The sequence below is a fragment of the Natator depressus genome, chromosome 10 (assembly GCF_965152275.1).
Source record: "Natator depressus isolate rNatDep1 chromosome 10, rNatDep2.hap1, whole genome shotgun sequence".
Lineage (NCBI taxonomy): Eukaryota > Metazoa > Chordata > Testudines > Cheloniidae > Natator > Natator depressus.
In genome coordinates, this window is record NC_134243.1 from 34186716 (window position 1) to 34214054 (window position 27339).

Genomic DNA, 27339 nt, shown 5'->3' on the forward strand with positions numbered 1-27339 from the left:
AGAGGGAGCCCTGCTCACACCTGGCTCTAGCCCACTGCTCAACATGCAACTGGCGACCCGACCAAACTAGTGCAGACAGATCCAGTCACCGATTTATTCCCCAAACACAGTGCACATTAATTCTGGTCTCACATGTAAGAGAAAAAACAGAAGTACAAACAAAGCCACGCAACCGAGCATGCTGCTGTGGCAAACTCACCTCCCTCCTCGCTGCTCTGAGAAATGAACCAAGAACATTTGGAGACACCAAAGCATAGTGAATTCAGTGCTCCACCGGCACAGAGATTAACTCTCATTTGTCTGGCCCAGTCTCTTTGGCATTGGGCAGCAGAGCAGAGGGGAGATCCTGGCTCCGAGGATGGAGTCACAGCAGATATTGCACTTTGGGGTTTGTGGTCAAGATCTAAAAATAAAATACAGCTTTTTCCCCTTTACCAGCAAAGAGAAAGGTAGTTTCCCCAGCTCACCATAGACCCATCACAGGGGCATGGTCATTGTCCAGAGGGCTGCAAGAACTAAGGCTGCCCTGAATCACTACACAGCATTAAAAATCATGTCACTTGGACAGTGTGCCCTGAGCCACGTGAACACGACCTGTGAGAGCTCCCAGGGGCAGCAGCAGCATCAGGTCAGAGCAGCCAGTGGCCAAGACATCTCCATGAGCTGGAGCAGTGTATGTGAGGGGCCAGTGCACGCTGCAGTCTGTCTCCTGCAGCAGCCCATGCTCCCGGAGCTCTCATTTCCAACTCCCGGGGGCTGGAGCAGGAACACAGGCTGAAGACTATCCATTTCCACATACAGATAATGGCATCAAAAGCACCCGGCAGTTAAGAGGGAAGTGTCCGAGGCCTGCAGCATTTAAGGTTGCGGCGGCCGGGGGGGGCGAAGAAAGAGAGTGTGAGTGTGTGGTCTTTTACTCAGCTCCCTGGAGAGCCCCATTCACCATCTCATTCTTGTGCTATCAACCCACAGCACCTCCTCCGCCTCCTTGGGGAAAAGGCCTCTGCAGCTTCCCCTTGTGTCCCACACCCCTCCCAGTTACCCTGCAAGAGCCCAGGGCACTAGTATCTAAGAGTCCAACCCCCACGCCCAGCGTTCTCATGCCGAGGGGCCAATGCGGGGGCTAAGGACTGCATGGAAACATTTTTGAACCACATGGGTTCTTTGAGGGAAGGAAGGAGATGAAGCTTCAGTCCACTAAACGAAGGGAAGAATAGCCCAGCAGGGGACCTCCTGTGGGCCCAGCGGGAGGAGATGGCAAAGGAGGCTGGAGAAGCACAAGGAGAACAGAATGCCTGGCTGCCCGTGGCCCAGAGGAGAGCAGGACTCAGCTGCCTGGCAACATGCTTGGTTTCTCAGGCCCACAGATGCCATGAGGAAGGGTGCCTCTCACACCCCTCAAGAGACAGAAGCCAGGGTTTCCAAAGGTGCCCAGCCTGAGCCACCTTGGGCCAAGCTTTCTCCCGAGCCTTCCCATGCAGCAGCTTCAAAGGCCCATCCTATGGAGAAAACAGGAGGCCCCCTCCTGCTCTCCCAGAGTGCAGGGAGAAGAGGGCAGCCCTGCCCGCTGCCTTGGGGACAAGCAGCCTCCATGAAGGGAAGGCAGGAGTCAAGAGACGGCAGGCAGGAAGCCCATTCATGGCGGCAGAGGCACCAAGCAGAGGGACCAACTGGGCCCAAGCTCAAGTCTGAAGGAGAGAGACTTGGGCACAAGAACAGGAGCCAGGGGCTGAGGGTGGGGAGCCAGGTAACGGGTTCCCAGAGGAGAGGATGCCCCATGGAACAGGCTCCTGGTGTTAGACGCCTGCCTAAGGTCTCCTGTGACTGCCTTCAGACAGGGGCAGATGTGAGGGGAGGGATGTGGTGCCCATGGTCAGGTGTTACCCTGGGGGCGGGTTTTATAGCACCAATCACAGGGCCAAGCCCCGCATGCAGCACAGAGCACATAGCTCACACACAAGTGCTTGGGGATGGTATAAACTCACATCAGGCAAGAGCTGCACATGCCCTCCTCTCACGTGGCTCCTGGATCCCCCATTCAAAGGGGCCAGTGCTGCACCGGCAGAAGCTGCTGCCTGTGGCAGAAGCTTCTGGGAGCACGCTGACTTGGTAGGAGCAAGGCCTTTGAAATGTGCTACCCTGGGGGGTTAATGTGGGCATTTCGTGGACTGGGAGAAGGATCTAGGGCCAGCTGCCAAGTCAGCTCTGACGGGGGGTCTGCACCCATAACCAAACAGAGGGACCTGCCGGGTACAGCAGGACACTCAAGTGATCCCATACCGGCATCCAAGGAGGCAGGAGCTAACAGCTGAACTGCTGCAGGCTGCCAGGAGTAGGAGCTCCCTATAGGATAGAGTTGCACAGCAGGTTACGTTCAATCTCTCAGATCCTACAAGGGCTGCAGCTTGGGGCTGTTTGATCGTGTCTCAAAGGGGAGGCCCAGCACACTGAACGGCAGGAGACCCCCTCCAACTCTCCCATTTCCAAATCACAGGATCTCACCCCACCAGCCGCCACTGTGCTGGCCTTTGCTCTGCGTCACATGTTTGCTAGGTCGGCCCACGGGCAGAGACCAAACTGAAGGAACAAGTTACGAGGGGTTGTGGTGGGAAGGGGCATAAGGGAATCTGGCTGCTACAGACAAGGGCTGGCTCTGTAAAAATATCAGGCAGCCTTAAGCAAAACTGAGGCAGAGTCTCCACGGGCAGCGAGAGGCCAATTAGCCCCGATGCTTCGGCTCTTAACATTCTAACCCTTGGGCAGGGAAAGCAAACCGTCTGTAACAGGAACCCAGAGATCAGCCCAGCTAAGGCCGCCTGCCCACTTGACTCCTCGTCCTCCGCCGTCCCCAGCTGGCTGACCCCCTTCTCCAGGCGCCCGCCTGCCTCCTCCGCACTCTCAGCAGAGGAGCCCTGTTGGCGGACCAGCCTTGCGCTCGTTCTCCCAGGCACTCAGCTTCCGGGTGGAACCGTCACCCGACGTCAGAACTCCTGCAAGGGAGAAGGAGTCACTCAGAGTCCAAGAGCCCCCACTGCTCACTGGAAAATTAACCCTTTGCTGGAGGCAGCAGGAACGTTGCTGTAAACAGCAGCTTGCTGTAGTTCCCATCAGCAACTCTCTAATCAAGGGATCTATATGGAAAGGCTGCTACTGATAGCAACCCCTGGGAGTTTGGCGGGGCAGGACAGAGGTGTGTAGGCAGAGCTACCGGGGGAGGGAGCTGGAAGGAGCTGCATGGCTACAGTGCCTCCAGCCAGCCCCTGCTTTTAAATGGGCATTGACATGGGTCAGTATTTCCCAGCCCCACCCCACTCACCATCCTGCTCCATTAGGGCTCTGGCCAGCTCTGCTTGCCTCGCTCTGAGGCCTGTAGCCGCGCGAGGTTCTGAGTCACAGAATGCAGGGCATTCCCTAAGGGCATAAGCAAAACCTATTAGCCATCAGCCTAGGGCACCACAAGACAAGGGGCAGGGGAAAGGATCAGCCAGTAGGGTCACTGCATTCCCGTCTCTTTCCCCCCCACACACCCTGCCACCCTCTGAACCACTGCTTTGCTAGCTTCCTGCCACTGGGTCTAACTTCCACTACTCAGGAGAAGGGGGCACGGACGCTGAGGCACACAAAGGCAGCTCCATGGGCCACAGAGCTGGAGCAAGGCCAGTGCAAGAGGCCAGCACGCCTCAGCATGGGTAGGTTAGCAGGGGATGGAGTACGGAGAGAAGGGCTCCCCAGGCTCTGCTCCAACCTGTTTCTATTGCAGCATGGAGAAAGGCTACCCCTGTCCTTCATTCTAACTATGAAGGAGCCACCTTGAGGTGCACAGGAGGGAGGATTTGTGCCGCAGAGCAGCTGGAGAAAATAATTACTCCTGCTGCCTACAGGTGTCAGCATGGCTCACTAGTACAGCTGGGCCAGATGGCCGTGGGTTCAAGCCCCCACACAAGGATCCAGGGCTGATCTGGCACTAGTGCCATAGTAAGACAGGTTATGTTTTGCATGGGGCAGGTATCTTTTGCCCACTCTCCAGTTACCACCTGTTTTAGAAACCAAGTGTCCTTGGGTTTATTTCAGAGGGAGTTGGGGATAATCCTAGTTTTGTGGCCCCCCGAGACCCTCTCCACTGTACCCATATCTCCCACATGCTCCTCCAGGAAAGCTGACAGCTCAGGCAGACTCAGGGACTTCAAGGAAACTGAACCTCCTTCTGGACCTGGGGGATTAAAAGCAGAGAGATTCTCACCAACCATTGCAGCTTCTCCGTGGCAGGAGCAGAGAAGCGAGGGCTTGAGGCTCAGTCCCCCTCACAGCCTTCATGCCCACAGCAGCTTGAACTGGTTGGTTTTGATTTACTGAGATCTTGACTCAAACGTGTTACTACAATGTAAATGAGTGACAAGCAGCAAGTTCCCTCAGTCCGCTAATTCTGCCAAAGAGGGATTGTGCTTGCACGGCACAGTTGGCTGTTTATAAAGCCTCCTGGCTTAATGTTTGTGACCTCATCACCCTAGAGATGCTCAATAGGTCAAATACGAGGAGAATCTCAAGGAAATGGAGCTAGACGTGCTAGATGGTAATTGCCATGATTTTCTGTTTAAGAGAAGAAATGAAGATGCAACTTCCCCCGCTCTCCAGGGTGGTTCATAAACAGCTGTCAGTGAAGCAGTCGGATCAGTAGCGAATTGCCTGTGACATGCTCAGACAGGCCAACTGGTTTGCACAGGTGGATGTTTTCCCAAGTATTCCCTCCCACACCTAGTTCTTGTCAATGGTGACATCTGCAAGGTCCCCAGCACCTCCCACTTGTCCAGGGGTAAAAAAAAAAAAAAAAAAAAAAAAAAAAAAATCTTCAAAAGCACCTAAGGGAGTTAGGAACTTAAATTCCACTTTCAAAGGTACTCAGGAGCCCAAGTCCCACTTGAAGTCAATTGGATTAGATGCTTTTGAAAATTTTACTCTAAATCTATCTCATTAACGACAGAGTTTTTAAAGGATCTGTTCGGTAGCTCAGCCATTTCAGACGTCTCATTAGTTCCACCTTCATCTATTAAAGCATCTGCTTTTTCTCTGGTGCCTCGCATATCCCTTTGGCTGCATTCATTCAGTCTGACTGTTTGCTGCCTTATCTTTTCCCTGCAGCCTGGACCATTCATACTCACAGCAGCACCTGGCTCTTACCTTCTCCCTCAGGCCATCTGCCCTCACCAGCTTCCAGCCGTGCCTTGGTCTCCACCATCCTGTCAGCCAGGTGCCCTTGCTTCAACCGGGAACATAGCTCTGCCTGACAGGCTCTGCCAAATGAGACCAAACCCCCATTAGCGAGGTACATGCGCTTCTGGGAAATCACCTGCCAGTGCCGTCCTGTGTCCTGAAACACCTGCCTGGGCAGCCAAGGGATCACATGCTTCTTGGGGCGAGCAGTTCACTGGATTATAAACTGCCCTTCCCCGTCATAGGCAGATGTGCCCGAGACAAGAGTCCACTGTGCCCAGAACAGCTGCAGGGGTCAGTGAAAAAGGAGGAGGCAGGGATAGATCCAGGCCTGGGTTTCACACAAATGCCCCACAGGCTGGATTTGGTCCACATGACATCCAAGCCTGGGTCACACCCAAAGTTACACACTTGTAATTTAGAAATGCAAGCTAAACCAATGCACTTCAAGGTTTAAACTGAATCAAGAGGGTCCACACAAAAAGCTGCACCAGTTTATCATCACACCTTTAGTTAAGCCAGTGCAGCTTCAGTGTACAGACAAGCCCAGACTCTGTGCACAACCTCAACTTTCATTTAAAAAAGAGAGAATTTAAGTTTCTTGCCTTGAGATCGTGAAGGAAACCTTCCACACGTGAACTGCTGCTTTCCTGAGTCTGCAGTCAGCTTCTGTGCAACTCAGAAACTTCTCTCCCCCACAACAGAACTTGGTCCAATAAAAGATATGACCTCCCCGACTTTGTCTCTCTAATATCCTGGGACCAACATGGCTACAACTACACTGCAGACAACGAAGTCCCTAATAAGTTAGCAATAACTAAACTTTGAGTCACCATACACAGGCCAGATTTTACTCTGGATCTCTGGGCAAGCCTGTCATTGCCACCAACACCAGTTCTGCTGTGGATGGAGGGGCACACAGAGTCCTAACATTATATTCTGACCCATATGCCACAACGAAAAGTACAACTGGATCCCTTCAAATTAGTTTGACATCCCTCTTCTAGGCAGACAGCAGCTCCATGTCCATTAATGGGACAAATCCCAGATCCCTCCACCCACCTTCAAAGGAGCAGAGCCAGAACAGCAATGGGGCAGCATGCAAACAGCTGAAGCATGTCACACATACACATGGTTTTAAGGTGTCACTAGGACACCTCGTTGTTTTTGCTGATACAGACTAACACGGCTACCACTCTGAAACATGGTTTTAATAAAGAGACATGGACTGTCATGGCAAATATAGCCCCAAACACATGCTATCAGAGCCACAAGTCTACAAAACCTTAGGCCAATGGAACTGCCTCTGGGACAGCAACACACACATTTTTAGGAAGATTGAGCAGAATGGGCAGCATTGTGGGAGCATGTGAGAATCAGGAGTGAAGTTCACCAGAAACTGATTTGTTTACAGAAGTGAAATCGACTAGTCTTTTTTCACCGTCCACCCTAAATGGAAAGTGTAAAACAAAATGGCACGGGGGGCAGAATTCTCCCCATATTAATAACCTAACCTGTTATTCAGTAATAGATAACCCCACGTGTTTTGAAAATGATTTTCAAGTCGACAATGTCCTTTTTAATCCATAAAAATGGTGCCTGCTTTAAGAAAGGGCTGATTTCTCAGCCAGTAAGTGGTATACAAGGATTTTAGAAAATGATTTACCATTACAGGTAAAAGTGAAATAGCCACTTAATAGGTAAACCCTCTGTGAGGTTGCACTCCATGTGTTTTATGGAAATATGCTAAATGAGCATGAATATAATGTAACTGGAGTACGCTTCGTGCAAAAGGTCTCTTGTAAGGTATCATTACAGCTTATAATCTACTGAGTGTGTTCATCCTATTTGTATGAATGTATCATTCTTGTACCTAAAGCTAGAGATATGAAGCATTACTCTGAAGTCCTATTTTAATTATGCAAAATGTGGGCCATTAATCGTGGCTTGGAATCTTGATGGCTCCCATTAACCAGGAAAATTGGTTGTAAATGGCTCTGTTTATTTGTACACCTTCCTGTGTTGTGTAAGTCAGGCCAGGAAGAATGGAGGCTTGGGGTCTCACAGGACATGTGATAATGTCACTTGGTACTGGAATCCATCTTAAACCTTGTGCTTTTCCATTTAAAAGGAGGGGTGTGAACACAGAGACACAAAAGATTCCCATCTTGTGCCTAAGCTATGAAAGGGGATGGAACAGGACAAAGGGGGCTGCAGTCATGAGAAATCTCCTAGTTACCACCTGAGCTGGAACTAACCAGAACTATACCAGGGGAAAGGATTGGGCCCAGACTAAGAAGGAGCCTGGTCTGTGAAAGAAGTTTATTGGAACATCTCTGAGGGTGAGATTTACCTGTATTCAGTTTCTTAATGTATTAGGCTTAGACATGCGTGTTTTGTTTTATTTTACTTGGTAACTTACTTTGTTCGGTCTCTTATTACCTGGAACCACTTAAATCCTACTTTTTATACTTAATCTGGGTTTGTTAATAAAGAAAAGTGATTTTATTAAGTGATTAATACCTGGGGGAGCAAACAGCTGTGCAAATCTCTCTATCGGTGTTATAGAGGGCGGACAGTTCATGAGTTTACTCTGTATAAGCTTTATACAGAGTAAAATGGATTTATTTGGGGTTTGGACCCCAGTGGGAACCCATCACACCCCCTCCACCACGTTCGTTGGGCGGTACATGCTGCTCTGGCATGTGTGGATGGCCCTCTGCTATGATCACTGCCTCTGCACAGCTGAGCTCTGGAGGCGCGCACCACACACATGCACGTGCACACACCTGATTTACTGTATGTGCTGCATACATGTGAATTCTGTGGCCAACTGCTAGAGAATTCACTCAACTCCAGCCGCCGCATTCAGGGGTAACACAAGTGCCGTCTGGGAACACTATGCTGTTATCGCAAACCAGCCTCCTTTCTCATTTTTCCAGGGGGGCCCCTCTGGGACTCCCTCTCTTCACCATGTCCTCAAAGGCCTACAGCAGGGATTCTCTCCCCTCTGGCTACGGCAGGCTGGACACAGGTCCCTTGGGAACTCAGTGATGCTGCATCTCCTCTCTCAAGGGGCCAAGAACGTTGCTTCCACCCCTGGAGTGAAGGACAGAGACTTTCCAGTTTCAATCTATTGACCAACACAGCAGGACTGATGAGTTGAAAGTATCAGCTTAACCCCCAGAGCAGAAACACCACTGAACATGGGATTTTTATGGCATGCAGGATATTTTCAGAAGAACAGAAAAAAAACAGAGTTGCCCTGCTGGCTAGAGTATCTAGGACTGTTCAACGCAGAGTGAAGTGTAAACCTCTCCCATCCTGATGCATCTCACTGGGCAATGCTTATGATTTAGAGGCTGTGAATTTCATCCTGACGGCAGCTGGTGATCAGTGTGAGGCCTGAGTGTCCTTGCAGTGGAGAAGCACTACAGGTTTTAGTGGTAGGAGGGCTCCTGGTCTTTCTCCCCAGCTCTGCCACTGACTCCCTAAGTAACATAGGCAAATCACTTAGCACCTGGTTCCCACTGGGGTTGAACATTCAGAACTCTAGCTCTGGAAAGCCACGCCCCTACCTACTGTGCTTCAGGAAGGGGCTACAGTATCTGCTTATCTTGTTGGAATGTCCTCATTTGAGGGAGGATTAGAATGGGGTTCAGATGCTGTGGTGTGACTGTGTGTGGGCAGCTCACTAGAAGGGCGCCGCCTGCATTCATGGCAGACTGCGGACACGCTGGGATGGCCCAGTTCTCCGTTTCACCTGGAGCAACTTACTTCATTTGCTCTAGCAGGACCCCAGCGTCCCTGGTGATGGCCTGGGCCTCCCGCAGCTGGATCTGGACATCATTCCAAGCCACGTCCCGCTCCATCAAGCAGCTCTCGACCACCGCCCGCAGCTCCTGCTCCTGGGACACCTGGCCCTTTATCACTTCCATTTCCTCACACCTCTATAGTGGGGGAGAGTGAGAGAGAAGGGACTGAAAAGGGGAGTGCTGCGCGCTGCAATCTCAGACACTTGACTGCTCACAAGACATCCCTAGAACTTCCTGTTATAACGATCTGGGCGGTTGCAGAGGGCTCCGTATGTACCCACCAAACCCATCCGAGGCCCAGATGCAAGTGGGAAGAAAGCTAGGTAATGTTCCCACACAGGGTCAGCTCTGATCTCAGGGATTCCCCTTCTTTCCATGCATGAGGGTGGCTTTGCCAAGCTGACAGAAATTTCTGCACGAATTTCCCCATTTCAGCATGAGCAGATCCTAACCAGGATGGCAGATATCACTAGTCCAGCATCCTGGCCAGCTGGGTTTGAACTAAAGACATAGAAGACTCATCAGCATTGAGAGAGCGAGGGTTAGAGGGTGGCAGAACTTGCAACAGGGGGTTACTGAGCTTACCCTACCCCTTTGCATCCCTTCCAAATTACCTCAGCTCCCTCCCTTAAGAGCCTTTCCCCCCACAAGAAGGTGCCATAGTAAATATGCGATTGGGTTAGAGCCAGGCTCCTTACCTTGTGCAGCTGAATGGCCATCTCCTGCATTTCCGCCTCCAGCCGATCTGCATAGGCCAGCTCTAGGGCATCGCTGGGAGGTCTGGCATTGCTGTGCCATCGAGCAATGGCAGAGGTCATCTTCCGCTTAGGCCCGAACAGACTGGTGATACAACAGCAAGTGATTAGCAGCAAAACTGCACCAGGACCTTGCTTCAGAGACTCCTGTCCCTTCTTCCACTGAGGCCCATGAAAACCCCAGGCATGAGCGGGAAGGATAGTTAGGGACAGCAGAAAACCACGATCTATCTCCTCTAAGGCTCTGCTAACAGCTGCAGGAGAGTTGCAGGCAGGGACTGAGTTGGGGGTGGGGGGAGGAAGTGGTGCACGGCTGGAAGACCAGCGCTTGCTGTAGACCAGGATTAAGGCACATTGAGAGATCTGTGATGGATCCCCAGGCTGGAGGGCAAGACTAAAGGTAGTGGCAGGATCGTGCAAACCCAGAGCGGGGGCTGGAAGAGAGGACTGAACTCTCCTGATCCCTTCGTATGCCCCAGCGACAAAGGGGCTACACTGCGGAAACTCACGTGATGCCTATTTCCTTGAGATCACTCTCTGTGAGGGTCAGGAAGATCCGGAGGTCAATGTCCTGCTCCTCAAACACCTGGAGGTACTTCAAACACCCGATCTGCTCCAGGAATGTTGCCAGGTCCTGCGGCCCATCCAAAGCAGAGATGTTTATACCCACACAAGAAACTGGACCCTCCTGTCTCCTTGAATGAAAGGCTAACAGCTACTTTGGAGCTATCCTAACTTTCTTTGCACTGTTCACTCTCAAAAGCCACATGCTGTAACGGGGCCTGGCTTGTAGTTTGTAGCAGCCAGACACTGTAAAGCTCTTCCTTCAGATTCCCTGCACTACACTGGGCTGAGGAGAGGATTGCCCAAACCATCCCTAAAAGCAGGTTACATAGGATAGAACTGTGTCAGGGATGAAGACTATTTGCCAGGTGAAAGTATAACTGTTGTAGCCTTATCTGAATATTTAGTAAGAGCGCCTTTGGCTAAAATCCACCTTAAATGGAAGGGATTTGATGGCACCATGATTGTGGGAGCAAAGAATACAATCCCCTCAGACCTTTTAATTGGGAATGATTTTAAAACATTGTGCAGTCAGGTTAATATCATGAAACTGTCTATTAGGGGCAATGATTTGCCTATAGAGGGTTTCTCCAAACGTTTGTCTGAGGAAGATAGCTGTTTGTACAGAAAAGCAGGTTATATGTGAATGAAGTTTCTGAATGTCTGTCTAATATCTTAGAAGTAAATCTGGAATTAGATAAAGCACAGAGAGAACTCATTGAGCAGGAAAATGTTTCTCTAGAGCAGATTAAAGTTGATGGTCAGGTTGAAGCCCTAACTGAGGAACAAGGGGGTACATTCTTGGTGAGTGTAGTTTTTAAAAGCGAGCCTAGACAAGGTAACAGTAATTTGCTTAAAGTAGCTCACTATGAGCCACTGTCTGTAAAAAGCAGAAGTTTGTCTGTTGGGAGTGGCATCTTTCCTGTAAAGGATGCTGTCCCACTCTCCAAGCAATTGTCCATTAACAGCCAGGTGTGCTGGAACAAAGGAAAAAATGTCTCCAATTGTTTGTCTGTTTTGAGCAACGGCAGCATGTCTGCTAAGGAACAGTGTGTATCTAGCTCTTCTCTGTCTGCTTTACAGACAGAAGAAGCCTGTCAGCCTAGGATGGTTGAAAATGTATCAGTCATCTCAGAGCTGATTCTGGATTTAATTGAAGCCCAGGATGGAAATGTTCCTAAGTTTGTGTTTGTTAGGGATAATGACATTGTAACCAGGTTGCATCCAGTTAATGTAATAAATGAGTGCCAGGGACCAGGCAATTTTCATGCTTCTATTTTGCCTATTGCTAGTGTGTTGCTGGGTAAAGATATGACAACCTTGTCGAATCAGGTTGATATCGTAGCAAGGACACAAGGAAAGCATAAACATGATTTGACTACGTTACCCACTGACAGTGTGGAAACTTGTAACAAGGAGGAAATTATTCCTAATCTTGTGCCTATTGTCAGCCAGGAGAGCTGCAAAGGGGAAGGGAATGCGTCTAACCTTTTAATCATGGAGTCTAGCAGCTTGCCTGAAAGGGGGTTGTGTAATAATCCTTCTGATTGGCCAGAGGTGATTCTGGATGTAACTGAAACTCAGAAGGACTTTGGTGATTTGTCTGTTGTGCCAAGGTCGGTTCTGGACAAAAATAAAGCTCAGAAAGAAACTGCTGCAGTTCATAATACTGCAGGAGGGAAGGAATTTCTTAGTGATGTCTTTAAAGTCTATAAAAAGTCAATAGCTGTGCCTAGTGGGGTGAAAAGGAATTACTTCCATTGACTCTTAATGGGCCATTGTTGGTAGTAAAGAGTTTGTCTTCTGAGAAAAGTGTGTTGGTGGCTAATGGCTGAAGTCTTTCAAGTAAAAATGAATCCACTGAATTTGCTTTAGAAAGACCTATTGTGGGTAGCTTTGAAAAGATTTCAAATGGTATAAAAATTGTTAGGGAGTTTGCACAGCCCTACAAGCTTGACCAGCTTGTTGTGGAGACAATGTTGTTGGGACAGGAATGTCTCCATGATTATTCTTTGAGTAAACAGTCTGCATCTCCGGTTCAGAGGGAAAACTGGATAGCTGAATCTGCAGAGCAGGAGAACAGTTGATCTCTCGAGAATATAGGGGATGGCAGGTAAATTCATCTCTAGATATTTTGGATATGTCTTGTAGTCTCTTAATGGACTTGACATCTGATTCCACGTGGAAGCAGAGGTTGGTAATGGAAGGACAGAAGAACCTTGAGTTGAACAGGCTTGTGAAAAATGGATGGTATCTCTTTAAGACAGAGTCTAGCCTTGGAATTGGTAAAGGTTAAGAATCTGAAAACTGGTAAACAAGCTAGTGTCTGTGTTAAAGTAAATTACCTGACTGATTGGGGGGGGGGGGGGGGGGCTTGCCTCATTCATCTCTAAGATACCAAAACCCCAAGGAAGTGGTTAAACTAAAAGCCTATGTTAAGGAAAACCCTAAGGTAAAGAAAAAAAACTAAAGACTCAAAAGGGATATTGAACAAGCTGACCTAAAGAATGATTTATCTAAACAAAAGGCTTGGAATGGCAAGGATAATTGTAAATGTATTTACTGTTGCTGATACCAAAAACTAAAAATGTACAATGTGCATGATCTTGAACACGTTAAGAGTGGTACATAATAGAAATTATGTTTATGCCTTTTGGTTCAAGAACACACTTTGTATTAAAATGCCTAATAATGTTAGGGTTTCACAGCTTATGCCTGTACACAATCCTAGAACTTTCCACAGCAAAAAGACCATTACAAGCTTGAACTGCTGTGCACAAAGGGAAACTGAGGTACAACCCTCACAGCTTTCATGGCTGAATGCCAGAGTAAGTGCTCTCTGAAGAACATTAAATGGCCTTGTTAAGTCAACACATAGACCGCACCCTGGAATCACTAAAGTGTTTCACAAAGTGTGGACCAAGTTTTTAACTTGGTCCAAAGCATGCATCAATAATTTGGCCTTACAAAGAATTCAATATAAACACCGCTCGTATCGATGTTGGAAGGTTCTTAAGGTGTATCCAGGAGCTCTAGTTTCTCCCTTCCACACCAGTCTCACGTTGGGGGCGTGACTTGACCAGAAAGCGTTAAGCATTCTGCAGGATAAAGGATTCCAATTCAACTCTTTAAAACATACAGGGAGATAATATTTTGTTATATTATAGATAGGTAGAACTCAACAACGTAACAGTCCCTGTCTATGCTGTATTCTGTTAATTCAGAGATCAAGAGAACATCTTAACATTTAAATGAACTGTAAACCTAGGATATCGCTGTATTCATCTCTTTTTGAAATGTATAGCAAATCATCTGCAAATGGTAGAAAAATGGGCAATTGCCTTATGTTAATCTGTATGAATAATTACCTGCGATGCTTAGGAAATGAGTGTCTATTGTTCACCGAGGGACTCCGAGCTGTCACAAGAGGGCCTGAAACTGTATAAAAAATGGCTTGGATCCTGATCCTGTCATCTCAGATCTGCTTGAGGCTGCAGGGGAAGCCTAAGCCATAAGGACTGAGATCCCAGTGCTGACTGGACCACCCTGAATACAAACATTGGACTGTAACCCATGGACTATTTCTGAAAGAACTCTTTGCATCTGCAAAGCTCACCATCTCCACTATGAATCTGAATCTCAAGGTTGACTCATGTCTGTATGTATACTGATCTTTTAACCAATTCTCTCTTTTCTTTAATAAATTTTAGTTTAATTAGTAAGAATTGGTTGTAAGTGTGTATTTGGGAAAAGTCTGGAATATTCATTAACCTGAGAGGTAATGTGTCCGATCCTTTGGGATTGGTAGAACCTCTTTTATATGATGAATAAGATTTTCAGAAATCCTCATCATACCTGACTTGGGTGTCTAGGTGGAGGCCTGAGGCTGGGTTATTTTAAGGAAACTGTGTTGTTGGCTTCTGAGCAACCAGTGAGGTAATATAGAACCTATTGTGTGCTGGTTTGGTAAATCTAAGTATTGGAATATCCCTCAGCTTTGGGGATTGTCTGACCCATTCTTTGCAGTTCATCCTAATTGAGTGACCTCAGCTGGCTCCCCTGGGATTCCGGTCACAGCGGCATAGTTGACAGGATACACATTACCACAGGTTAATTGGGATTTTGGATCAGAACCACACACTTGTCAAAAATTAATTTTTATATTGGAGAGTTTAAGGGTTAAAAATCAGTTACAATGAGTGAGCCAGGATCATATGAAGAGCTTGACAGAAAAACCCTTGAAGAATTGTGCTTACAGAGGGGGTTGTCTTAAGAAAAAGGCCCCAGAGCAAGAACTGAAAAATTTGTTAATGGCCAGTGAACGGGAAGCAGACGCAGTGAAAATGTTTGCAGTGAGAAACCAGCAGCAACTAGAACATGAACAAAAGTGGACAGATCTTCAATTGCAGGAAAAGCAAAAGATAGTTGATATGGAAAAAGCCCATTTAAGGTTTATGGAATGGCTGGCTGCTGAGGAGAAGGCTCACCAGATGCAAGAGGAATCTGCCAGACTTCAGCTCCAAGTCTTGAAACAGCAGAAAAAGATGCCACAGCCTGGAGATCCATCCCCTCATGACAACAAAAACTGGGAAAGGATTTGTCCCATTTACAAAGATACTGAGGACATAGAGGAATTTCTATCTACCTTTGAGTGTCTCTGTGAAATTCACCATATCCCAGAGGTACATTGTATGCCTGACCTGCTAACCAGATTGACTGGGAAAGCCAGGGAGCTGTTCAATGAAATGGGTATGAATGAAGCTTTGAATTATATAAAATATAAAAAGATACTGTGTTTATGACTTACACCATAAATACCCCTGATTGAATCTTAGGGGCAGGGGGGGCACTGCCAGGGGGAGTCTGCGGCATCAGCAGCCGGGGGAGCCCTGGGGGGAGCCACGGGGGGCCAGCAGCTGCTCTGGCTGCCCCTGGGACCATTTCTCAGGAGATCCCCAGGGCAGTCGCATTGGCTGCTGCTTGGGTGGTCCCCGGGGCCAGCTGCCAGGGACCTCCAGAGCTGCAGTTGCCCCCGGGGCTGAGGCCGCTCCAGCAGCGGCTGGTGCAACTGGCAGCAGGACTGCTCTAGCAGTGGCTAGTGTGGCTGTCCAAGGCCAGCTGCTTGGGCGGCCTTGGTCTCAGCCACACTGGCCACTGCAGAAGTCACGGAGGTCGCACCTGCTCTGGTAATTACACCGGGCTGGGAGGGCAACTTAAGGAGCCAAGGTTAGAAGCACTGGGGTGCAGGGATCAGGAATGCTCCATCAGAGCAATAGTGATGCCCAAGCAGGAGTTTCATTGCAAAAGCAGCCTCTCCATTTAAAAAGAGTATTAGAATGAGCTGCAGAGGTTCAGCATCAAAGTCCACTCGGGGTGAGAGAGGCAGCATTGCTTCCTTATCTGAGAAAGCCAAATGACCATGCTGGAGTCCTGGGGCAGCGTTCTCTTCAAGGGATCTCCAATAGCTTTGTACTGACACACGTTCTCACCCCATCACAGAGGTGAGTTTTCTGTTCTCCTTTGCAGCTCTTACCTGGGGTCCTGTGTAGGTGGTGGCTTCTGGGTTAGGGAGTGTACAGTGCTGACTAGACACCCCAGCTTTGCCCGGACTCTGAGACCACTGGCTGTCACTGTTGCTGTACCGAGTCTTGATCTTCACGTAGCTTTTAGCCTGTTTCCGACTAGAGAGCTGTTTCGCATGGTCAGAGTCCTGGAGAGACAGAAGGGGCCTGTTTAATGGCACAGGCCTAACCTGCTGAGTCACCAGAATCACTACAGGGAACTGCATGGGTGTGGAACATGGGGAAGCTCTCAGCTACGTCAGTCCCAGGCCTTGAGTCTGGGTAAGCTCACTGTAGGGCCTGGGGTAGGAACAGAATACTCTGCCTTAGCCACATTCCCCAACAGGAGATTGCTCCATTTAGGAAACAGAGGCCCAGAAGTGTGGGTGGTAAAGACTAAGCAGCAATCGCTTGTTAAAGAGAACTTCCAGGGTGAAGTCCTGAGCACAGAGCAACTTGCAGGGACTCTAGTCTCAGGGAGACAAGCGAAGGAGACGATTCCCCAATCCATCATGCCGAGGGTTTTAGGTAGGATGGAACTGTGTCAGGCAGGATTAAAATCCTTATCTGGACTGTAAGCTCCTTGGGGCAGAGCCTGTCTTTGTTCTGTGTTAGTACAGCACCTAGCACCATGGGGGTCCAGGGTCATAAGCGGGCTCCTAGGTGCTACCACCGCACAAACAGTAATAAAACCTGCGCTAATAATTACACCGAGCTGGGAGGAAAGTTTAAGGAGCCAAGGTTAGAAGCACTGGAGTCTGGAGCCATCAGGAATGTTCCATTAGAGCAATAGCAATGCCCGAGCAGGAGTTTCACTGTAAAAGCAGCCTCTCCATTTTTAAGAGTATTAGAACGAGCTGCAGAGGTTAGGCATCAAAGCCCACTGGGGGGAAATGGGGGTGGAGGGAGGGGGCAGCATTGCTTCCTTATCTGAGAAAGCCAAATGACCAGGCTGGAGTCCGGGGCAGTGTTCTCTTCGATGGATCTCCAGAATGCTGCACTACGATAGAGAGGCCTTGCTTTGGAGCTAATCCTTGGAGTGCCAGCACCACAAAGCAGCCATCGTGTGTTGCATTCTTTCAAGCCCAGAGAAACATTGAGCCCTCTGACTAGCAGAAGGATGGGGTGCGGTTATTCCTGTGAGCAGCAGTTCAGAGAACCAGGGAGCCCTCCTAGTGCCCAACAATGTCATACCCATCCAGCACACCTACACCAAACCCAGAACCTGGTCTAAGAATGCAAATGGTTACTCGAACCACTGAGTAACTTACATAGATTCCAAGTCCAGACTTCCTCCCCATACTCCAACCTGTAGAAGCCAGGACCACCTTAGAAGCAGTGGTGCCATTCTACTTCCACAAATCCAAGTGACTTGATCCAGTCATCTGGCCAAATTCCTTCAACAGTTATCAAATGCTAGGGTATGGGAGACTTCCCTTCTAGATTGTGGGTTAGGGACAGAGCAAGGGCTCAGGGATTGGGGAAAGAATGGACTTTAAAAATATGGTGAAAATTAGTGCTCACCAGGGAAGGGCACAGCATCACCAGGTAGAGCCCAGCATAGTGCAGGGAAGGGAGTCTGCTTCAGAAAAACAAGGCAGCCCGCTGGCACCTGTCAGGATGCTGTCAATCACAAAGTGGCTACTTATACTGCCCTGGGGCTAAATGATCATGGAAAGGGTTTATCTCAGGACAAGCATTTACTATTTGTATTCACTGCCCTGCTGTTTGTAAGAGGCTCCAAGAAAGCTCCTGAATCAAACGGTCACGTGGTCTGAGCCTTCTCTGGTGGGGAGGGCAGTGAATGCCTGGGACAAGGGAAAGTGCTGTGATTGGAGAGTTACTGATCTACCCATCGGGAAACCACTCTGCACGGAGGGTGCTCAGCTACTTGGATCAATGTCAAATGATACAACTTTCCAGACTACTGTACCCCTTTCAGGAGTCTGATTTGTCTTGTGTACCCTCAAGTTTCACCTCACTTAAAAACTACTTGCTTACAAAATCAGATAAAAATACACAACTGTCACAGCACACTATTACTGAAAAAAGTCTTACTTTCTATTTTATAATTATATGGTAAAAATGAAAGTGATTGGAAAATAATTATACTTATATTTCAGTGTATATAGACCAGTATAAACAAGTCATTGTCTGTATGAAGTTTTAGTTTGTACTGACTTCGTTAGTGCTTTTTAAGTAGCCTGTTGTAAAACTAGGCAAATATCTAGAATCATTGATGTACCCCCTGGAAGATCTCTGCGTACCCCGGGGTACACCTACCTCTGGTTGAGAGCCACTGCCTTAACACATTCAAATAGAGTTTACAGCTTTTGTTCTACCCTGGAGGTTCTCCCTCCTGTCCCTGGATCCTACAGTCTCACAGCAGATGTAAAGTCATGGCAAGTGGCTGGCGTATTTGTGAGTTCCCGTATTCCACCAACAGCAGTGACAAAGAAGAGACAAAAGCCCCACCTCATTGCTCTCCAGGGAGCCCTCACTGCTGACCCCCAGGGCTTTGGGCAGACACTCGCTGCTGCTGCTGCTGCTCCTAATGGTGTCCAAGTTGTTGGTGAAGAAAGCATTTTCTTCTGAAGGGGAGCAGAAAGGAAAACAATGAGTTCCTGCTTCTTCTCCTTGATCTTCTCACCTCACGGAGACACCCAGCCTGAGTCTGTGTGCAGCAGCTGCTCAGATTAGGAGGTTACTCTGAGGAGTGAGTGGAGAGTATCATGTCTGGAATGGGGGCACCCATCCTTCCCCATACCACTGCCAGTGGGTGTAAAGTAGTTTCAGTGCAATACATTGATGGACAGATTTATAGCCATTTAGTATCACTGACTGCAGTAATGGGTAACAGATGCATGTTTTAGGGCATGGGGTTACCAGCTAAGTCTGTGTTCTTGTCCCTAAGCACCCAGGAGAGGTCTCCCAATGCTCGTGACATAAGGCCAGTGCAGATGGACGGCACTCATTTTCTTTCTACCCCCTCTCCTCCTTCCATCACGGCACTTCACTCTCCTCTGGGATGGCAGGACAGAATCTATGCCACTCCAACAAAGGATGCCTGTGCACTGATGGGTTGTCCCCTTTCTTGCTTGAATCTCGGGCAAGATGACTTCCTAGAAGCTCTTCAGACCTAAGGGGTGGTGAGTGAGAAAGGAAATGTGCAAGCTCTGAGGCAGTTCTCAACCCCAGGTCATTCACACTGGAAGCTAGACACTCCTCTGAGACCATGCCTTACCCCTGCTGCTGCTACTTTCCACGTCTTGCTCGTTGATTGGAGAGGTGACGTCCCGGAACCGGAGATCCTCCCCTTCAAAGCTACCATCATCACTGAACGTAACGTAGCCCTGCGGAGGGACCTGCTCTGTGTGCAAAGAGATGAGAATGCAAGTTACCAGACAGGCTGCAGCATGGGGAGCAGCAGCTGCCAGCAAGTGTCCAGGGATCTGAAGACAATCAGGGGAAGAAATCACATTTTAAAATAACCGGCTTCCATTCCCCTTTGAATGATTAACAAAATTACCAGGAACGTGGAAGCCCAATAGCTCCCTTCGTATACAAGATCAGCGCTGATCACTGACCATGCTCTAGCCAGATGCCTGTATCTAAGAGGATCGCACGTAACCAGCCTTGCAGCAGATGCACCTCTGGCTTACTGAGCTTGGAGTATTTCCTCCCTTCCCCGCGTTTCTGGGTCAGCACACAGCCAGCACCCTGTGAAGTTCTGCAGCTGGTGATTTGAGCATTTTAATACAGTCACCTCCCAGTAGTAGTATCAGGCTACACCAACGCATGTTTCCTCACTAGCCCGAACAACATTAAAATAAGGTCAGTTCAAGCTCAAGGGAATCTGAGGGTTGGTATTTTTTCTTCAATACAAATCAATATTCTTGGCCATCCAAGATAACCAGGTAGCTGGCTAGAATCACTGAACATCACCACTTCTCGCCATGCATCCAACAAAGGGCAAAGCTCATGCCTGCCCTATATTTAGGTAAGCCCATCACCTTCATCAAGGAGTTAATGTTTAAACCCGGCTGACTTCTCCCTGCCTGTCACATGGCCGACCTCACCAATTTCCACTGCAGCAGGAAATGTTTCCGGTTCCTCAGGCAGATACAGCTCACCTGGCCCTGAAGCTGGGAGATTAGTTTAATCATTCCTGCTGTTTGGCCTGTCTTGAATTCCCCCCCCCCCCCCCCCGACACTCCTGCTGGTTTGTGAATGGCTCTGTGACTCTTGAGTCTATCTTCGAAAGGGTAGAGGGGCCAATCTCAAGAGCCAGACCGCAAGCAGAGATTGAGATGATGCTGAAGGACATTCTCAGCTGGTAAGTAAAAAGTCATCCCCCTCATGGATCAGCTGGGAGATGGTTTTCAGAGCTGGCTTTCAGCCCTTGTAACGATGGGTGTTTGCTCAGTGTTGGCAGTTGTAGGAGCCATGCAGGAAGGCCCAATCTAAAGGAGCAGGGAAGCGCTGGCGCTGCAGTAACAACAAAGCAGTACTGTGGCACCCCTGAGATCACGAAGGAGCCTCATGGTTAGATTCCCCGACCCACGCTCACCACAGCGAGACTGCTTCTTTCCTGCAATTCCGACAGCTGTTATCTTAGCCAAAGCCTGGGGCCCCTCGTGGATACTGGGGCCCTTGGTCTTACGGACTGGTCTCTGTCTCTGGGGGGCGGAGCACGATTCATCCGAGGAGCTCAGATCTTCACAGTATTTTCCTGTGGTCCAAGCACAGACCATTAGCTGCACAGTACCTCCAGCTACTTACTTCCTTGATTTGCTACTGGCCCTTTAAAAGCAGTGGAAAAAAAACAGTGAAACAAAGCAAAGGGTGAGCAAGCAATGGTTGACTGGAGCAGAAGCTTATTGCAAGGCACCCCTCGCACCAACAAGGGCTACCATCCAGGACTCCACTGCTGTTTAAAGGAGAGGAATTTCCAGCAGACACCTGAAGTATCACTTCCACACAATCACTGCTCTATAAAACAGCAACAGCCTCTTCCCCAAACGTGCACATATGAGGCGGTGTCTCAGTTACCTGGGCCCCTGCAGAAGACTTTGGGCACAGGGGCTGCATGTAGGTCCATCAGCCCCACGATTTTCATGTGTCCATACTTCATGGCCAGAGTCCGTGCCGTGGCTCCCGTGTTCTCTCTCACATCCACGTTCACGCCCTGTGGGAAGGCAATGCATACTTCTGGCATGTGTGTTCTGAATGGACACCGCACACACAATTCAAGGGAACCAAAGAACTTTCATATTCCATCAAGATCCCCCTCTTCTTGTCTGCCTTTTTAAACTATCAGGAAGTGTAAGGCTCCTTGAGATCCATGGATAAATTCCCTGAATCTCTTCTCAATGCTACTGCACCTAATGATTTGCTGTCTGCACTCTCTCTCTCTCTCTCTCTCTCTCTCATCACAATAGCCCAATATCTCACTTTTCTGCATCACCATCAGAATCTTGCGTGATCTGCTGCTGATTATTTCTTCATTGCTTCATCTTTCTGAACAAAGTCACTACGCAAATTACATTTAAATTTTATAAAGGGGCTGACTGTGGTTAGAAGCCAAGAGGACTGAATATTCAGACATCAGCACAGAGGTGAAAGATGCTTGCTAGACACATGCCTACAAGCACTAGATAGGATCTCCTAGGGGTGGATCAGATATTTAACGGACATGCTTTGTCTGAGTCAAAAAGACTCAAAACAAGGGCTGTTTCAATAGCCTCCAGAGTCTGACTTACCCAGAGTGTCTAGATCATTACAGGGACAAGTTTACACGACAGCACTACATCAGCACAGCTGCGCCACTATAGCATGTCTGGTGAAGATGCGCTCTGCTGACAGGAGAGCGCAAGGGCAACAATCCAGCCTGGAGCATATGTAGTGTAAGTCATCATGGCCTGCTCACAATCCCCTGGGCTGGGGCTCCAACTCCTAGACAATCTCAGGTAAAGATGTTTTGTTAAAAGCTACAGCGAGCTAAAACTCCTGCAGCAGTGCGGTGTCCAGAAGGAACCAACAATGCTGACCACAGGATCCCTGGCTACATTTGTTGGATGTGTCCAATGCAACACCTATTGCAAGGAGAAAAAGCAACAGAGACCACCTCTAGAAAGCAGAGATGGAAATTTTGCCCTGGAAATGGGCTAGTGTTTTAATAGATTATACCACAAGAGAAAGGGTGAGGCACACAGTGAGTCAGAAATAGGCTGTGGGAATTTGGAAGTTATTTTTGGTTTCTTTAACAACAAAATATGTATTAAAAAGGAGAGAAAAAGGAGCCTTTCATCCCCTTTGGAAAAATCTAATTGTACCTAAGGAAAGACCAGAGATTCTATGCTGTAAACATACAGGGGCTGTTAGGGGAAGTTAGTTTAGATTTGGGATCTCTCTGCTTTATTAAACAGATGTATAGGCATTCAACCCCCCAAAACAACAAAATGAGGTTGTGACCTACCACCAGAGGGGATTTGTAATGGAGAGCAACAGCCTGGAAATATAACCTTTTGGAAGGCCTGATCTGTCACATCCTGTGTTCTCCTGACTATAAGTCTGGACCCTAAAGATTCTAGGATTTATTTAGAATTGGGCAGACACTTACATGATTGAGAAGATACTGGACAATTATCTCATGTCCAGAAGCAGCTGCTTCCATCAGAGGTGTATATCCATACACAGGCTCCCTGGATGAGAGAGAAAAAGCTCATGTAGATTGGACTCAGGACAGGTGAAATTAAAGATATAATATGGCTTGCTGGTCACACACAGAAAAAGAACCAAAGAGAAAAATCTCACCAGCTGAAGCAGAACCCACCCCCCAGCTTGCCAAGTCTTCACAAAAGATTTCAGTTTTCAGGGCTTGTCAAGTTGGCCCCTTTAACCAGCACAAAATTAAATTGAATTCATTACTTAAATAAATAAATAAAATAAAGAGTACTTATCTCATGAAGCCATGTATTACTCAAGAAGGCACATCCACTAAAATGTCATTTTAACCCCTCTATCCCAGGCAGGATGGGGCCAACATAATAGCATGTCCCACCAGGGCACCTCCAGCTGAAACCTGGTCAAGCCCCACCACTCTTTCACCCATGTAGTTAGCAGGAAAGGCAATTCCAGTACACGCGGGGTCAAATCCTGTCAGACACATCCCCGTTTCTGTCTTGCATACCACATTCTCGGCTTTGGTTGTATTTAATATGCATTTTCTACATACATGAATTCTGAACTGTGTTTCTTTGCTGGGGATAAACTTCAAGCTACACTTAATCCTTGGTATGCAAAAGAAGTTGTTTAGAACTCTGAGGAAGATGAGCTATGTCCTACCCTATAAGCCAGGGGTGGGCAAACTATGGCCCGGGGGCTGGATTCGGTCCCTCGGGGCTTTGGACCCGGCCCGCAGGATTGCCACCCTGTGGTGCTTTGCCACTCCCAGAAGCGGCCGGCCCAACGTCCCTGCAGCCCCTGGTGGAGGGAGGCCAGAGGGCTCTGCGCACTGCTCTTGTCTGTGGGTACCTCCCCTGAAGCTCCCACTGGCCAGGAACGGGGAACCGCACCCAATGGGAACTTTGGGGGAGGTACCCACAGGCAAGAACAGTACGCGGACTCTCTGCTCCCCCACCTCCTCCAGGGGCTGCAGGGACATGTTGTCGGCCGCTTCTGGGAGCGTCGCAGGGCCGAGGCCAGGGCAGGCAGGGAGTCTGCCCTGAGCCCCGTGTGCTCTGCTGCCACCCCGGAGCTGCTCCAGGTAAGCAGTGCCAGGCCAGAGCTCGAACTCCTCCTGCACCCTAACTCTCTACCCTGACCCCCCTGCCTCACCCTGCACCCCAGCCCCCTGCCCTGAACCCCCTCATACACTCCACACCCCTCCTCTGCCCCAACCCCTTGCCCTGAGCTCCTTCCTGCACACCGCACCCCCCCACACACTCCGCACTCCCTCCCGCACCCCAACCCCCTGCCCTGCTCACAATTTCCCCTCCCAGATGTGGCCCTTGAGCCAAAAAGTTTACCCACCCCCGCTATAGGCTGTCCAAAGCCAATAGACAGCTAGTGCTATGTTACACAAGGGCCTGGAAGGATTTTTTTTCCTGTGACACGGCTCTTTGTGTATCATGTAATTTAGCCACTGATGATGTTGCAAATAGGCCAGAAATTCAAGAACATATAGTTGTTGGAGTAAATGCATAAAATATTTATATAACAAGCATTTCTTTCCATGGAAAAAATGAAGGAAACAGGGTTATGACCAGAAAGATTTTACTGCTCTGGGTCCTGCAGAGCCACCGTAACTAGGGAAGGAGAGTCAGCTATTCTGCTTCAAGTAGCAAGAGTGTCAGTAGAGTTTCAGGGCTAGATCCTTGGCAGGTATAAAACTTGTTTAGCTCCACTGACTTCAGAGCTCCACTGACTTCCATCAATAAGTATCTGGGGCTTTCAGTTTTGGAAATCAGTATCATTAGACATTAACGAAATAGAAACAGCACAACCAACACATACCAGGTTGTTTGATGTGCATGCTACCAATGGCAGGTTCTTAGAAAAATGGGCATGGGAAGCCAGCCAATGTGTTAAGCAACCATGCATGAGCACTGACTAGTTTATACAGGGTCAGCAGCAGAGAGCTACTGAGGTCAGGAGCAAGCTGTAATGCCTTTTCACTTTCACAGAGATCCGCCAAAACAGAACCTCATTTCAGGTGACGTTAGTTTAAATGTAGCATTGTGGGCAGACTCCACTCCCCAGTTTAGATGGCACTATGATCACTACATTAACTCCAATGCCCACAGGGATAGTGGATTACATCTTATTTCCTTAAACTGCAAGGAAAAAGGAGGGGACAGAATGTATTTTCTTCCTTTATGCTCTGAGCACTTCTTATGCTAATGTGCTCCTTTTGCATTTGAAATCATGTGGAAATCCTTGAGACAGAAAAGAAATACCAGGTATTTTTCTCTTACTTGCAGTTGGCGTTCGCCCCATTGTCCAGTAAGAATTTGACCATCTGCTGGTGTCCAGCACTGGTGCAGTGGAAGAGGGCAGTCCAGCCATGAATGTCCTTCATCTCCAGCTCTGCGCCTTGCTTCAAGAGAACAGAGAACGTTCTTTACTGCAGCATCTCTCCTGGGTCTGTTAGCCATTGCCCTCTGAGCTGTGATTCTAAGAAAGTTTGAATCCCTGTCAGGAAGCTTAATTTACAGGAGTGCATTGAGCTTACAGTTCTCTGTCAGAACTGCCGGAGGATTCCACTCCTCAGGCATTTCAATTTTGCAATAGCAGCTTTTCCTAGCCATTCCGGAACACCCACCTGGAGGAGGAAGTAGGCAACGCTCTCATTGCCACAACTGGAAGCCAGCATGAGTGGGGTCTGCCCTTCTGGTGTCGGGACATTCACATTCACTCCCGCCTCCAGCAGCAGATGCACAATGGTATCATGCCCAATGTAGGAGGCGTACATCAGCGGGGTCCAGCCACCACAGTTTCTCTTATTTAAATCCAGTTCCCCACTAAAAAAAAAAAAAAAAGTAAAAAGAAATCAGCTAAACCGGTACTAAAGCTGGTCACAGCTGCAGCACAGACTCCTGTAGTCAAAATCATCTTTATTACCATTGTAGTTAAAATAAAAACAGTGTTAAAAACAAGTCTGGCACTGGAGCCTTGTCTACACTGTGGTTCCCCATTAGATTGAACTCCAGTTCAGCTGAATCAGCGGGAATTTCGGGGGGTGAATTTCCCCATCCCAGACATGGCCGACAAGTTACTTTACAATGAGCAAATGATCTGATACCACTGACGTTCACTGGCAAAGGGTCATTGTTCCAGTGCAGATTGATCCTGTTCTGCTGTCATTTAAAAATAAAATCAGCATAAGTAACAACAAAGCTGTGTTGGTCAAGCGCTGCTCATTCCTTACCACTGAATACACTCCTGCACCACCTCATACTGGCCAATGGAGGACGCTGTGTGAAGGTCCAGTGGAACATCCAGCTCTTCTCGACAGATCATCTGGCCTACCCCATGCCACATAGACAGGCTGCGGTTCAGGAGCTCCGATTCGCTGGCTTCATCACTCAGCTCTGACATCATGACCTGTGGAGCCAAAGCGAAACAGAACTTTCAGTTCCGATTTCAGGATCTTACAGTACTGTGGTGTGACCACTCGGCTCTGGAGCTGAGGCATCCTCAGCTTCAAAGGTGGGATCTTCTCAGAGATGTGTCATGCTGAATTCCTACCCACCAACGGAACCCCTCCTCTGCCCTTCCTTGGTCAACAAAGCTCTCCTGTGAAACGGCAAGTGGCTGCTGCAGATCCTCCATGACAGCCCTTTACTGTTGTTCTACAACATTTGGTCTGTCTGCTCTACAAACAACAAAGCCAATAATGCTAGAAATCATCTTTTAAACTGATTTTAAGGTTATCAGCAGGATGAAATTCAATAAGTACTCCACTTAGGAAGGAACAATCGGTTGCAAACATACAAAATGGGAAATGACTGCCTAGGAAGGAGTACTGCAGAAAGGGATCTGGGGGTCATAGTGGATCACAAGCTAAATATGAGTTAACGGTGTAACACTGTTGGAAAAACAAACATCCTTCCGGGATGTATTAGCAGAAGTGTTGTAAACAAGACACCATAAGTAATTCTTGCACTCTGCTCTGCCTCAACTGGAGTATTGTGTCCAGTTCTGGGCACCACATTTCAGGAAAGGTGTGGACAAATTGGAGAAAATCCAGAGAAGAGCAACAAAAATGATTAAAGGGCTAGAAAACATGAAGAAAGATTGAAAAAATTTGGTTTATTTAGTGTGGAGAAGAGAAGACTGATGGGGACTTGATAACAGTTTTCAAGTACATAAAAGGTTTTATAAGGAGAAGGGGCGGGGGAAACCAAAACACTATTCTCCTTACCTCTGAGGATAGGACAAGAAGCAATGGGCTTAAATTACAGCAAGGGCAGTTTAGGGTGGACATTAGGAAGAACAAATAATACCACAGTAGTCTCACTGAAGAGAACGGGACTACTCAAGACTCTTTGCTTCTGATGCGGTAAACACACAGCAGTCTATAAGGAGGAACAATGGTCCACTGATTAGAGCACCAGCCTGGGACTTTGGAGGCCGAGGTTCAACTTCCTGCTCCACCAGAGATTTCTTCTGTGATCTTGGTCAAGTCACTTAAGTCTTCCTGTAACTCAGTTCTCCATCAGTCAAATGGAGAGAATAGCACTGCCCTATATCACAGTGGGAGGGAGTTGTAAGGATAACTATATTAAAGATGGGGAAGTGCTCACGTACTACAACAGTGGTAGATAAATACCTTCGACAGCTATAGTCCCAAGGAAGTAAATGAGAATTTGTGCGTGTAAAGTTATTCAAGTGCTCAAGCAGCTGCCTTAACCAAACCACACGAGGTGCTTG

The 27339-nt window shown here is 48.2% G+C and overlaps 1 protein-coding gene across 5 annotated transcripts in view; it reads right to left on the minus strand.

Annotated features, from left to right (window-relative positions):
* Nucleotides 1-87: 87 nt before the first annotated feature.
* Nucleotides 88-27339, minus strand: part of ANKS3 (ankyrin repeat and sterile alpha motif domain containing 3) — a 28175-nt gene continuing 923 nt past the window's right edge. For 3 of the 5 annotated variants that reach the window (XM_074965702.1, XM_074965699.1, XM_074965701.1), the window contains exons 2-17: nucleotides 25835-26010; nucleotides 25229-25427; nucleotides 24882-25003; nucleotides 22526-22607; nucleotides 20956-21091; nucleotides 20474-20635; nucleotides 19148-19273; nucleotides 18379-18494; nucleotides 15876-16052; nucleotides 10288-10412; nucleotides 9722-9863; nucleotides 8986-9158; nucleotides 5176-5288; nucleotides 4127-4210; nucleotides 3317-3411; nucleotides 88-2990 (exon numbers count right to left, since the gene is read on the minus strand). In XM_074965702.1, the coding sequence (XP_074821803.1) occupies nucleotides 3329-3411; nucleotides 4127-4210; nucleotides 5176-5288; nucleotides 8986-9158; nucleotides 9722-9863; nucleotides 10288-10412; nucleotides 15876-16052; nucleotides 18379-18494; nucleotides 19148-19273; nucleotides 20474-20635; nucleotides 20956-21091; nucleotides 22526-22607; nucleotides 24882-25003; nucleotides 25229-25427; nucleotides 25835-26007 (2013 nt within the window). In that variant the 5' untranslated portion in view covers nucleotides 26008-26010 and the 3' untranslated portion in view covers nucleotides 88-2990; nucleotides 3317-3328. Of the gene's footprint in view, nucleotides 2991-3316; nucleotides 3412-4126; nucleotides 4211-5175; nucleotides 5289-8985; nucleotides 9159-9721; nucleotides 9864-10287; nucleotides 10413-15875; nucleotides 16053-18378; nucleotides 18495-19147; nucleotides 19274-20473; nucleotides 20707-20955; nucleotides 21092-22525; nucleotides 22608-24881; nucleotides 25081-25228; nucleotides 25428-25834; nucleotides 26011-27339 lie in introns of those variants that run through there. The other 2 variants (XM_074965703.1, XM_074965704.1) reach the window with 2 other exon arrangements.